The sequence below is a fragment of the Quercus robur genome, chromosome 3, assembly GCF_932294415.1.
Source record: "Quercus robur chromosome 3, dhQueRobu3.1, whole genome shotgun sequence".
Taxonomy (NCBI): domain Eukaryota; kingdom Viridiplantae; phylum Streptophyta; class Magnoliopsida; order Fagales; family Fagaceae; genus Quercus; species Quercus robur.
The window spans coordinates 66,134,354-66,148,765 of NC_065536.1; the positions used below are offsets into that span (position 1 = coordinate 66,134,354).

General features: G+C 34.4%; 1 protein-coding gene and 1 long non-coding RNA gene across 3 annotated transcripts in view; one reads left to right on the plus strand and one right to left on the minus strand.

The window, feature by feature from the left end:
* Window positions 1–10,302, plus strand: part of LOC126718976 (probable methyltransferase PMT5) — an 11,313-nt gene extending 1,011 nt beyond the window's left edge. The window contains exons 2-10 of the mRNA XM_050421413.1: window positions 1–495; window positions 661–796; window positions 1,110–1,350; window positions 3,289–3,514; window positions 3,727–3,886; window positions 4,045–4,349; window positions 8,438–8,570; window positions 9,342–9,546; window positions 9,969–10,302. The exon at window positions 1–495 is cut by the window's left edge and continues 498 nt beyond it. Coding sequence (XP_050277370.1) covers window positions 1–495; window positions 661–796; window positions 1,110–1,350; window positions 3,289–3,514; window positions 3,727–3,886; window positions 4,045–4,349; window positions 8,438–8,570; window positions 9,342–9,491 — 1,846 coding nt within the window. The 3' untranslated portion in view covers window positions 9,492–9,546; window positions 9,969–10,302. The remainder of the gene's footprint in view (window positions 496–660; window positions 797–1,109; window positions 1,351–3,288; window positions 3,515–3,726; window positions 3,887–4,044; window positions 4,350–8,437; window positions 8,571–9,341; window positions 9,547–9,968) is intronic.
* Window positions 10,160–11,378, minus strand: LOC126718977 (uncharacterized). Of its 2 annotated transcripts, none has more exons than XR_007653153.1 (2): window positions 11,181–11,378; window positions 10,160–10,222 (listed from the first exon to the last, which is right to left on the minus strand). It is a non-coding gene; the product is annotated as an uncharacterized LOC126718977 (long non-coding RNA). The 2 variants fall into 2 exon arrangements; XR_007653154.1 differs by lacking the exon at window positions 11,181–11,378 and adding an exon at window positions 10,711–10,785.
* Window positions 11,379–14,412: the final 3,034 nt, after the last annotated feature.

Genomic DNA, 14,412 nt, shown 5'->3' on the forward strand with positions numbered 1-14,412 from the left:
CAGTAAACTATCTGTTATTTTCGGCTCTAGACCGCCGCTCAGCTGGTTACTCTTGTGCCTTATTAGCTTGGTTGCACTAATTACAGTTTTAGGGTCGTCTTCTTCTAATGCATTTGACTCTGTAACTCCCACTCCGGTACCAAACATTTATTTGAACTATAGAAGGCTAAAGGAGCAGGCAGCAGTAGATTATTTGGAGCTGAAGGCTCTCTCACTTGGAGCTAGTCACCAAAGAGAACTTGGCCTTTGTGGCAAAGAAAGAGAAAATTATGTTCCTTGTTTCAATATTTCAGAAAATTTGTTAGCTGGCTTTAAAGATGGGGAGGAGTTTGATCGGCATTGTGAAGTTTCAAGAGATCGAGAGCGGTGTTTAGTTCGCCCTCCTAAGGACTATAAGATTCCCTTGAGGTGGCCTACTGGTAGGGACGTGATATGGAGTGGAAATGTGAAGATAACCAAAGACCAATTTCTTTCGTCTGGAAGCATGACCAAAAGGTACTTCTTTGTCAGTGTGTGAAAGTACCTCTAACTACAAAAGTGATTAAAGCTTTTAGAACTCACTACTATTTGCATGTTAATTGGTTTTTATGTCATTTTATTTGTTGGGATTCTGAGCAATTAATGATTTGATTATGTATCCTTTTTACATTTTCTCCATAGGTTGATGTTACTAGAAGAGAATCAAATTACTTTTCACTCTGAGGATGGATTGACCTTTGATGGTGTTAATGACTATTCTCGCCAGATTGCGGAGATGATAGGGTTAGGAAGTGAGACTGAATTTCTTCAAGCTGGGGTAAGTTTAGTTTCTCCCAATCCCCATCCTCCACCCCCCTGCACCCCGCCCCCACCCAAAAAAAAAAAAAAAAAGTAAAAAAATTTCTAGTTGTTACTCTTTGGGCACCATTGGGTTTTAAAAAGATGGAATTTGTTTAATGCAATTCTTTGTTGTTCTCTTAATGTTAAATAATTTACTTCATAACTTGAAGCAAAGAAACCTTATGGTTTGTGGGTTTTCTTTTTTGGGTTACCCTCCTTTTTCCTTTTGATAAAAAGTAGTAGAAGTATCAGTTGCATTACATATTTCAACTTATTTATGTTGATTACAGGTGCGTACTGTACTAGATATTGGCTGTGGATTTGGTGGCTTTGGAGCTCATTTACTCTCACTGAAGGTAATGGCTGTTTGTATTGCTGCTTATGAGGCAACTGGCAGCCAAGTCCAATTTGCCCTTGAGAGAGGTCTTCCGGCAATGATTGGAAACTTCATTTTGAGACAGCTTCCATATCCGTCATTATCATTTGACATGGTTCATTGTGCTCAGTGTGGTATTGTTTGGGATGAAAAAGGTACTTTAAAGTTAAACTAAGCATTGTTTCATTTGACTTATTAATGATGTGCTTCCCTCTGGCTCTGGGTGCTGAACTTGTGGATGCTTGATTGATTGATGTCACTTGGGTTTTTATTGCTTGGTTGATATGTTGTTGACTTTTGTTTTGGGTAACATTGATTCTCCATCTTTTTTGCACTAATAGATAGACATAGTTCTAATCTTGGTTAATAGGGCTCTATAGCATCATCAAAACCACGAGTTGGTTTTTGCCTCTGGTTGACTTTGTCCTATTCTTTAATTTCATCTTGGATTATTTTTTAAATCTTGTAAAAAGAAAGGGTAATTTTGCTCCCTTTATGAAGGATAGTCACTGTCATATATGGTTAGATTGATAGTTATCCATTTTCAAGCATGGAAGGTGGATTTCCAAAGAATTTTTTTTCCTTTATTTTTTCAACCAGACTAAAAGACAAATTTAAAGAGTTGCTAGCCTGCCATTTAAGTTTGTGGCCATGATCAGCAGTAAATAGAGATGCAGTGGATTTTGGGTTGCATACGGTAGGAGGTCAGGATATTCGACAAGTGTTCTGTTAGAGGTAAACCCCCTTACAAAATTTTTATAACAAGTATGAATTAAAAGCCTTAGTATTGCTGAGCTCTTCTAGGTTATAACAACTAGGAACTTTCCTGTTATGTTAGTATTTGTCAAGTAAATCAAAAATTGTCTGGTAAAATTGTGCACATGAAGAAAATATGTGACCAGAAGTTGTTTATGAAAAAATAAGCCGAAAGGCAGTGAAGTGGAATGAGTGATGGGGAATGGTAAATTGGTGATGCTTGGTAACATTTTTGTGAAATAAGCAAGCATGAGAATGGTATCTGATTTTCCCTTTCTCAAGAATTAAAGACAGATAAGTTCAAGCCTATAGTAAATTAAAGAAGAGCTGGTGATTTGCAACAGTACATTGGTTAGAACAAAACATGATTTTTCATGTGGCCACATTAGTAGTGGAATCAGCATAATAGATCCCTTTGGTTTACTGAATTAGAATCAGTAAACCATTGAAATAGAAGCATTTGTGCAAGAATTTTGTTATTGCTAACTGCTAAGGCAACACAGGGCAGGCACTGTGAATTTAGAGTTGACACATGTAACATTCCAATGAAAAAAATCTGTGTTAATAAGGGAACAAAATGTTGGTATAATAGGATAGAGTTTGAATTTTCAAGAGTTGAGCCTTGAACTTACTGGTTGTAAACGTTGGGAGAGGCTCTGTTCCCATTTAAATCCTCCAATTTACTTCAATTTTTATCCAGATGCAAAACATGTGGTATTTAAGAAATCCAGTAGTCTTAAATACCCCATTTGAACCACAAAAAATTAAATAAATGCCATTTGTCTCACATCTAACTGAAAATTGGTGGGAATTTGAGGATTTAAATGGGAGGGGATCTTCCCCCATAACCATTTGGATGAAGAACAAGCTCCTGAGATCTGTTTAGTTTTCATATGATCTTATGTCTTTTTATTAGAGATAATCATTTTTTTACTGTTCAAAATGTTTGAAATAATTGTCAGTCATCTTGAAACATGAGTTTTTAATCTTGTCCTGAAACACAAGTTCTATTCTATTATGTTGGCAACCAACAGAAGCACCACAGTGACTGAAGCAGATGCTTCTGTTATCGCCATCTTAATCGTGCTTCCAGCAGCATCATAGTGACACTGTGATAGTAATTCATAGAGCCTGTCATGCATAGAATTATTTAGTTCATGCAAGGTAAGGAATTCTAATTTAGAGTTTCTGAGACCATATTGGCAGTTAGCTTTATAGAGGCAATGGATAATTATATTTGGCTCATATGGAGTGATTTGGTTAATATATAAAAGCAGAGGGGTTAAGTATTATTTTCTTCTGTGTCCTTGCTGTCTAATGATGACTTCATCAATCAGATGGAATGTTCCTTATTGAAGCTGACCGGGTACTTAAGCCTGGAGGTTACTTTGTATTAACATCACCCACAGACAAGCTACATGAAAGTTCAGTTAGTATGAAGAATAGAAACATGTTAACACCATTGGAAGAATTGACCCAGAAAATCTGTTGGAGTCTTCTAGCTCAACAAGATGAAACTTTCATCTGGCAGAAAACTGGGGATACTGATTGTTATGCATCTCGGTAAGCATATAAAAAATGATGCACTTTTTTCCATGAATAATGTTTTGTTATTAAAAAATAAATTTAGGGCTAGGTTTTGATACTTTAACCAAGAACAAATTTAGCTGTGGTTTTCTTGCTCCATTAGATTAGTTGTATTTGTGGAGCTGCCATATTTTTCTCTTTAAATTATGGTTTTATTAATGAAATTTATTTATTTTTCTTCATTGTAGCAAGCAGGGTGCTGTACCACTTTGTCAAGAAGGGCACGATGATCAATCATATTATCAGCCCCTTTTATCGTGTATAAGTGGGACCAATAGCAAACGCTGGATTCCAATCCAGAACAGATCCTCTAATTCTCATATGAGCTCAACTGAGCTTGAAGTTCATGGAAAGTATTGTTTTATTATGATTTAAGTTTTATTCTTATTACTAATTTCTTTGTGTTCCAGTTGTCTAACCTTGTAAATATTTATCTTAACCTTTATGTTCCACCTACATCATATCATAATGCTGTGCCAGCTGATTGATTATCTTGTTTCTTTGCAGGCGTTTTGCCTGAAGATTTTTTTGAGGATTTACAGGTTTGGAAATCAGCTCTGAAAAATTATTGGTCTCTGCTTACACCCCTAATTTTCTCGGACCATCCAAAGAGGCCAGGTGATGAGGACCCATTACCCCCATTTAACATGGTACGCAATGTGATGGACATGAATGCTCATTATGGGGGTCTTAATGCTGCATTTTTGGAGGAGAAAAAATCAGTATGGGTGATGAACGTAGTGCCCATCAGAGGTCCTAATACACTTCCTCTTATACTTAATCAAGGTTTTGCTGGTGTTTTGCACGACTGGTAAGTTGTTAATTTCAGTTTCTTCTAGAACTTCTATTTCTATATTGGTATTAGAAGCTCACTTTGGGTTGAATTGATCTGGTTGGCTGCCCTATCAAAAATGTGATGCAAAGTGTGTTTCAATATTTTTCAGTATGTTCATTTTCTTTTGAAAACTTGTACTAATGACTAATCAATACTCATGCACAAATTTGGGTCTTGAATAGGTTTTTAGTAGGGGTGTCAAATGGGTGGATTTGGGGTGGGCATAATTGGGTTGGGTATATAAAACCCATTTGCCCGCCCATTAAAACCCATTTAACTAATTGTTTCTAACCCAAATCCAACCCAACCTAATTATTATGGGTAAGCCCCAACTCACCCAATTACCCAATTATCAAAATTACCAAAATACCATTAGACCAAAAAACTTTCACTTCTGCTCTTTCTTTCTCTCTCTCTGTTTGATTTCCCTCTCTAACTTTCCCGAGAAAATCCAACCTGCATTGGCTGAGTCGGACTTCGTGAACTCGCCGGAATAGCCGGTGGAGCCAGTGGCGTTGCCATTGAAACCCTGGTCCACCATGTTTCCATTCAATGCGTTGTTTTTTGAATTTGTCCTTGTGACCAATGGAGTCCCGGCTATATTGGCGGAATGAGTCCACTGGCAAGTTCCAGTCGTTGGAGTAGGTCTTGAATGAGTCGGCTCCGCCGAGCTGATCGGTGCCATAGTTGGTGAAGTTTTGGTCCACGTACCCGGCAAAGTTCGAGTCTTTGTCGTGCTTCTCGAGACTCGGTGCTAAATTGGGGAAGCAGAGGAGGTTCGTGGAGGAGCAGAAGGCTGGGAGGTGAGTCGAGAGCGAGTTCTGGGCGGCATGTTTGGAGAAACTCGCTGAGTCGACGGTGCTCAATAGGGATGCCTTGGATAACAAAAAACTCGGGTTGGACTTGGTGTTTCGGATCTCTTTGTTCCATTTGACAACCCTATTTGTGAGAGCTAGAGAGAGAAAGAGAGAGAGCCTGACTGATATTTGGATGGGAGTGATTTGGGAAGCGTGAAGACAAAATTATGACTTCTGCTCCTGCTCCCCTCCACCCCCCTCCCCCACCCCTTCCTCACCCTCTCCACCCCCCTCCTCCACCCCACCCTCTCCCTCTCCCTCAACCATCATCTTCTTTCTTTCCTTTTTTGCCACCCTCACATTTTCCTTCTTCCTCCCCCATATGCTTTCCTCCACAGTTTGGGTTTTTCCCATATCCTTACCCCCCTCCTCCACCACTACCTTTGCCTTCCCCTTCCCCACCACCTCAGGGGTCTAACCAAGATTTGCCTAAACAACCTACCCTTATACCTGCACCTTTAACCATTACAAGTTTTTCCTCCATTGAAACCTCTCTAAACATCCCTCCTAAACCTCTATCCTCTGTCCTTGGGAGCAGCAACAGGTCGTTTAATATTGATGCAAAATTTTTTTCTTTTTCTTTTGATGGGGGGCGGTCTAATTCGTATGCTATACATGAGACTCGTCGGAATGTTAAGAACTCTATTTGGGTTGGCTGTAGGGGCATGGAATGGATACTTGCATGTCTCGAAGATATTTGAGATTGGGTGCCTGGCCATGGTTTACTTTGTAAGAGAATTAGGGAAAATGGGAAGTTGTTAGAGTTCTATGGGAGATCTAACAATGCTGGTCTGTTTGTAGTGATTGTAGTATATTTTGGAGGTTCTAGGAGAGGCTGTATAATGATACCAACAAGCTCTAATAGAGCTGGCTGGTCTTTGTTTCAGAAAGAGTTTAGGAATTTTTGCTCTGGTGCTAAACTGGCATCTCTGGCCAAAGATACATTTAATAATGGTGGTGGTCAGCCTGCTGGTGGTGGCCGGAGTGGGAAGAATTTGTCTGTTTATGGTAATCAGCAGAAGTTTAGGAATTTTGAAAAAAATAGAACTAAATGGGTGCAGAACGTGATGCATGGAGATTTTGTGTTCAGCGGCCATGGATGCTTGTATTTCTGAGGTTTTGTGGTTTCCAGAAGGGGGTACTGTTAGAGTTTGGGATTTAAGGTTTTATAGAGCTTTTGAAGATTAGGAGTTAACTGCATCTTATTCTCTTCTCCAGCTTATCCAATCTCGTATTCCTTAGGGTGATAGGAGTGATACCCTTTGTTGGCGGCTAAAAGGTGATGGTAAGTTTGACACCCGGTCTTATTACCATGCGATTCGGGGTGCTTCGAATTCTTTGTTTCCTTGGAAGGGTGTTTGGAAACCGAAGATTCCTAGGTAAGTGGCATTCTTTTTGTGGACAGCTACTCATGGTCGAATCCTCATTTTGGATAATCTAATGCTTAGGAGTCGCCCTTTGGCTTCTTGGTGTTGTATGTGTTGATGTGATGGAGAGTCGGTAGACCACCTTCTTCTTCATTGTCCTATTACTCATTCCCTATGGACTTTTATGATTCAGGCTTTTGGTATTCATTGGATTATGCCAGGATTAGTGGCGGGTTTGTTATCCTGTTGGCATCAGTTGCTTGGGAATCATAATTTGGACATTTGGAATTTGGTTCTAGGATGCTTAATGTGGATTGTCTGGTTGGAACAAGATCGTCATTCCTTTGAGGATAATGAGAAGACGTTGGATGAGCTAAAGGTATTATGCCAACGTAGTCTATTTGAGTGGTCTCGTTGTTCGGGTTTTACGGATTGCTCTACTCTCTCTGAGTTTATGGCTTCCCTTAGCTCAGTTTCCTGATTTCTCTTTTTGTTGTGCTGTTTGTTCTTTTATTTCTTGTTGTTCATCATCATGAACAACTTGTACTTTTCCTTTTTTACTCATTTATAATATATTTCTGTTTACCTATCAAAAAAGAAAGAAAGAGAGAGAGAGCAAGAGAGAGAAGTGCTTGGGGGCTGAGAAAATGAAGGAAAATGAAAACCTTGAAACTGAAACGTCTGAGGGTTTTTTTTTTTTAGGAAGGGCTGGGTTGAATTTGGGTATATTTTTTTTGGGTTAAATGAGGCTCAATGGGTTTTTAGTTAAAACCCAATAATCATTGGGTCTAATTGGGTTGATGCCCATTTAACCCAACTAATAATTGGGTGGGTTTGGGTTCAATTAGAGTGGGTGGGTTTGAGTGGGCAAATGGATTTGGACTTACTTTGCCATCCCTAGTTTTTAGAAATGCATGCTAACGTTGTATAAATAGAATATTATTAGTTAAATCTCCCTTCACTTCGCTTTTTAATAGGAACCAAGGGCAAATCTGAATCTTTAAGATGTCAACTAATATTCTCACTAATATTCTCACTATAACTTCTCAAGGGTAAGACTTTGCTAGATTGGGTTTTTCATATACCCCTTGCCTTTATGACATATATATCACAACTTACATGTCAGATTAGGTTAACAGAAAAGGGGGAAAAAAATTAAATAAAAAGCATAGAGAAAGAAAACAATTCCTGAGTCAAAATTGTAGATGTTTAATTTCTGAGGTTTACTTAAGATTATAATAAATGGTTTCTGACTTAGCTTTCCCTATTTTATTATACTTTGGGGACTGACTTGATGATCTAGACATAGTATACATATAATTCATTTATATGGTTTATGAACATGACGTTCACAAACTTTGGTTCTGAAAAACCTTCTTTTCAGCCGATGAGCCCTAGCTCAAATGGCACCTCCTCCTCACATAAGAAAGGCTGGAGGACAAGGTCATGGGTTCAAAAGCTTGTTTTCATTTCTGGGCTCCATAACCTATAATTTTTTTCCATAACCTATAATTTTTTTTTGTCTTTTCTTTCAAATTTATTAATTAAACTGCACTTAGAAATAAAGTTTCTGTGCCTCCTGGGCATGAGGATAAACTACCTAGTCCGTTAGTGTGAAAAGCCCTTGGTTTACCCGGTAATTGGTTTTGGTGGGTGGGGTTAGTTGCTTGTAGGAGTTTGATTAACAGTGAGGATTTTTGTACAATATACTCTGCGACATGCAACTAATATGAGTAAAGTTCTCCTACGTTATCAAAAAAGAAAAGAAAAAAAGTTAACTGCAGTCTAAGTTGCTTTGCAGATAGTAGAGTTATGGTTGTGATTATCTGTTGTTGCACAGGTGTGAACCTTTCCCCACATACCCTAGAACATATGATATGCTTCATGCAAATGGGCTTCTTTCGCATCTTACTTCAGAGAGGTGCAGCTTGATGGACTTATTCTTAGAGATGGACCGGATGTTGCGCCCTGAGGTAATTATATTGTAGCACAGTTTTATTTTGCTTATGCCAGAAAATGTACTGCAGTATGGATTGACTATACTACAGTATGAACTGATTATTTATCTATCAAATTGGAAGATTGCCTGCAAAACCTTTCCTCACTTTACACTCTTTAACGGTACAAGGTACAAATTTAGAAGGAGACTTGTTATGTGCCTTTCCACCCTCTTTCTTGTTTCTGATCTGGTTTTTCTATGCTGGAAAATTCAGGGAATATGAGTTGGTTACATTCTTTTTATTTAAGTTGGAATGTAGCTTGTAGCACCTGTCCTTGTCCTATAATCCTTTGGTAGAGGATACATAAATAAGATGGAGGCGAATTATGCCTTTTTCCTCTTTCTTATCTTGTTCTTGATTTTTTTTTTTCCTATGCCACTACCCAGAAGACATTGCTTCCTATTGTATGTTAGTCTTGTTGAATATCAGTTCCTTTTTTCTTTTCTTTGGTTTCCAGTATCACAAGTCCACTTGCATTTGATGTGCCTCAATATAAGTTGTCAATCATGATTATAATGCAATAGTTGCCAATGAGCTATACCTCTACTGGCATTTCCTTCTCCCAGAACAATTGGTTGGAGGGTGAGGTTGTGGGTTCAAGATCCACTAAGTGCCTTTGTAACTTACGAGTAATACCAAAAAAGAAAAAGAAAAAAAAAGATGCAATAGTTGCTCCTTGCTTGGAAATCAGACTGCTATATGACAATTTAATGATCTGCTATGAGAAATTATGATTGGTTGCAGGGATGGGTTGTTCTTTCTGATAAAGTGGGAGCTATAGAGATGGGACGAACACTTGCTGCACAAATACGATGGGAAGCAAGGGTGATTGACCTTCAAAATGGTAGTGACCAGCGGTTACTTGTTTGCCAGAAACCATTCGTAAAGAAATGATAGATTGAGCATCTGGAGGTCTCACCTTTGCAACAGAATACAATTTCTTCCTCTGGTAATTCCGCTAAATCTGTCATGGAATTTGGGAAATATCTGGACTGTGTAATGTTTGCGCAATCATGACTTGATGTTCTTGTGATAGAGTTCACACATAAACAAGAGTTAGAAAAAGTGGATTTGATACTAGAGAAAAATTAATGAGCATTAGTTTCGGATGAAAATATGAAACAGAACAGGTCTAGGCTGTGATCCTTGGAAGGGGCCCTCCTTGTGATTTTACTATTAAACAAAATCTGCTCTCGAAGCCCTACTTATTTTCTTTCTTCCCTGTAAAGCAGCTTGTGACATTCTAACAATGAGGGAGCAAATAAAATAACAGTGTCAGTGGAGGGCATTTGATTGATTGTTTTGTTTTGTTTTGTTTTTTGAAAACACTTTTAGTGGATTTCTTAAATAATTTTATGTTGTTATTGTCAGGATCTGGATCGTTTTGATAGTGATTCCATGTAATATACAGTCAGAGCCTGATTGATTTGGCAATGTCCACCACTAAACGAGAGGGAATGTGAAGGCTGTAGATAAAAGAGGTTTGCCACAAAAGTAGCTGCAAATCTGTTTTATTTTTATTTTTTGGGGGTTCAGGGTTATATGTAGCCATTCATTCATCATTTTTTTTTTTTTGGCATTTTAATTTGGTTTTTTTTAATATTTCTTTATTCACTGATTTTGGACTTTTTGGCATTAAACAATATTGTTATTGAGTAAAGAATGTCAAATGGCCAAGAAATTAATTGTTAAAATTTTTTTGTAACCCTTTCTCTTCTCTCTTGAGCATTATCTAACTCATCAGCTTAATTAATGCACAAAAAACTTAGGCAGAGTTCCTTCAAGTATTGTATTTTTGGTTTCTCAATTAAATTTAAACACATTGTTACAATTACCAATAAAGCACAAACAATGTTATCTTTTTTTAAAACAATATAATTCAACATAATATATGTTGAGATTAAATTTTATAATGACGTGGTATAAGGCCCAAGTTTTACGTATTTCAATTTCAACATGTTATATCATCATATCACATATTAAAGAGTAGGTATAATCACATGCAATCAATTTTAGTACTCATACGAAAGTATGTAGCAATTCATTCATCATTTTTTTTTTTGGCATTTTAATTTGGTTTTTTTTAATATTTCTTTATTCACTGATTTTGGACTTTTTGGCATTAAACAATATTGTTATTGAGTAAAGAATGTCAAATGGCCAAGAAATTAATTGTTAAAATTTTTTTGCAACCCTTTCTCTTCTCTCTTGAGCATTATCTAACTCATCAGCTTAATTAATGCACGAAAAACTTAGGCAGAGTTCCTTTAAGTATTGTATTTTTGGTTTCTCAATTAAATTTAAACACATTGTTACAATTACCAATAAAGTACAAATAATGTTATCTTTTTTTAAAACAATATAATTCAACATAATATATGTTGAGATTAAATTTTATAATGACATGGTGGAAGGCCCAAGTTTTACATCTTTCAATTTCAACATGTCATATCATTATATCACATATTAAAAAGTAGGTATAATCACATGCAATCAATTTTAGTAGCAATTCATTCATCATTTTTTTTTTTTTGGCATTTTAATTTGGTTTTTTTAATATTTCTTTATTCATTGATTTTGGACTTTTTGGCATTAAACAATATTGTTATTGAGTAAAGAATGTCAAATGGCCAAGAAATTAATTGTTAAAATTTTTTTGTAACCCTTTCTCTTCTCTCTTGAGCATTATCTAACTCATCAGCTTAATTAATGCACGAAAAACATAGGCAGAGTTCCTTTAAGTATTGTATTTTTGGTTTCTCAATTAAATTTAAACACATTGTTACAATTACCAATAAAGCACAAACAATGTTATCTTTTTTTAAAACAATATAATTCAACATAATATATGTTGAGATTAAATTTTATAATGATGTGGTGTAAGGCCTAAGTTTTACATCTTTCAATTTCAATATGTCATATCATTATATCACATATTAAAGAGTAGGTATAATCACATGCAATCAATTTTAGTACTCATACGAAAGTCCAACCCAATTGGGAGTTTATTGAGATGTTATCTAAGTGTGGTAGGAAGTATTGAGTTTTATGTAAAAAATTGATGTGACAATCTTTTATTTGATGGTGTAAAATATGGGTTTTACACACAATTTTTAACAAATTCAAACGCTTTTATGTTTGAATTTATTGGGTAATCTAATGTACTGCACCTAATGAATTGTGTCGAAGTTTTACCCATTATTGTCATGCTTTTGTTTGAATGTTGGTTAGTGTGAAGATAGTTAAAATTTTGATATCTATTTGTTGTGGGTATATCCAATAATAGATGGTTTATGTAAAATATAAATAAAACAACAAGCACACAAGGAAGGCAAAGATTTACATATATAATTTGGTCTTAGGCCTACGTCCATAGACATTGCTAAAAAGAGAATATTGCTATAATAATTAGGAGATTACAAAAATTGCTATTGATCATGCATCACGTTTTTTGAATATGAGATCTAATAATCGAATAGTAGTAATAGTATGTCTGTAGTATGGCTTCTTGACTCTTTTTTTTGGTATTTTTCTTAGAACATCTTCAACACTCTATTTTCTCACCCAAAATAGAGAGGAAAATATTTTTTATTTTATCTACTTTTTTTTCCAAATACAATTTACATCAGGGACGGACTCAGGATTTTAAGCTAGTGGGGAATGGAGTATAAAAGAAAAAGAAAAAAAAAAAAAAAAAACTCCAAATAGGCATCTATATAATATTTAAAAAATTATAAATACACAAAATTATTGTTTCTAAATATATTAAGATGTAATCATCTATCAATAAAGACAAAAACAAAAACAAATTAATGTTTTTTTTTTTAATACTAGGCTGGCTAGGATTTTTTTTTTTTTTTTTTTTTTTTTTTTTTTTTTTGTTGTTGTTGTTGTTGTTGAAGTTAGAGCATTCATAGGAGTGGTGCTAAAAATTTTAGTTTTTAACATCTCAAACTACTTTATCTATTTTACCACATCACTTTATAATACATCTAATATCAAATGTTCTATTCTTTTATCACTTCATTTAAAATAATATAAAAAACTCATTAAAATAATAAATGAAGAAAGAGGAGTTGAGTTTTTTAACTAAAGGAAGAGATAGAATCCTAATAAAATATTTATTTTATTTTTAACAACTTGCTATAGTTGCTATAATCAACTAGTATTTATACCAGTTTATTGTAATTGCAAAAAATTTTAGCGTTAGTTTCTCTAATAGCACATGATATTTTTGATTCTTCGGCGGTAAAATAGTGTTTTTTTTTTTTTTTTTGTGTGTGGCTAAAATACAATTACCATTGTGAATATTTCTATTAAGCTTTTAAGTTAGATAGTTGCTATTTGAATTAGGCTAATTGGCTGATTGGGAAGAAAGGGGGCTTAAGGTTTGGAAAAGGGAGCCCAATTATAAAAATGAAATATATAATAATTATTAAAAAAAAAATTTGGACCCATGGGGCCAGGCCACTTGGTCCGCTTCCCTGCTTTACACACTTTTTTTTTTTAATTTAATTTTTTTTATTTCATGTTTATTCATTATTTCTTTAATCTTTTTATATTATTTTTTAAAATTTTCTTTATTCTTTATTAATTCTTTTGCAACAGCCATATTTTTTATATTTCCCAAATGGTAATGTTTTTCAAATTTTTCAATGGCCAGATTTCCCAACAGTCACTTTTTTTAATTGCTGTATATTACCAAGTTCCAACAATTATATTTTTCAATTCACGATAAAATTAGAAACAATGAAACTCATTCCCAACTTCAATAAGAATCTGAAAAGTACTTGGGATAATGTATTATCTATTTATATATGTTTGTCTTTTGTTATTAAAAAAAAAAATGTTAGTCTTTGGCATAATCTGAAATTTATCAAAAACTATGTTATTCTCGAAATTTATAAAAAAATATGTAATTTGAAATTCCAAACTAAACTAGATAGGGAGCAACTGTTTCAAAAGTAGTATACATAAAGCTTTATCTTAGCCGAAAAAAAAAGAAAACATATATAGCTTCTTTTTATTTTTTATTTTTATTTTTATAACATATATAGCTTTAAGCTCTGTACAAAGCAAAGAAGGTTATCATGCTATATTTCTTATCGCAATTATTCACGGCATTTAACTTAAAAGATAAATAAGTAAAATAAGCCTATGACAAGTCAATATTCATCAACCTATTGGGCTGCACTTAATGCCCCCCAAAAAAGTGTACATAGCATATAAAATAATTTTATGTCATTATTGCCAAGTTCTGATAATTTTGTTAATAGTCAATGTTTATTTCACAATGTTGTTGTACACAATAGTACACACTTTCTTTTTACACTAAAATTGTGACTTGTAGTTAAGTAAAAGGAAAACGAAATCTTTAAAGAAATGAATAATAAAATTTATAGAAAAAAATTTATCTTTACAATCTCCATAGTGAAAACTTGAAAATTTTCATTTTCAATATAAATTATAAAATTTTCTACCAAAGTGAGTAATAAAATTTTAGTGGAACAAATGAAGCCTTCAAAGAAATGGATGATGCAAATTTCAATAGAAACAAGATCAAATTTTACAATAAAAAATGAAAATTGAGAAAAAGAAAATATCACCTTGTCTCTAGCTATAACGGCTTGAACTTGACCAGTTGGTCAATTCTTTTTTTGGAAAATTTCATTTTTAGCTTGTAACAAATTAAACCCTATATATAGTTTTTAAAAGTAACAAATTAAATTTTGAAATTTTAATAAATAAAAAATTAAATCATAAGGCTTCAAAAGATAATAAATTAAATCCTTAACTTATATTTAACACAATAGAT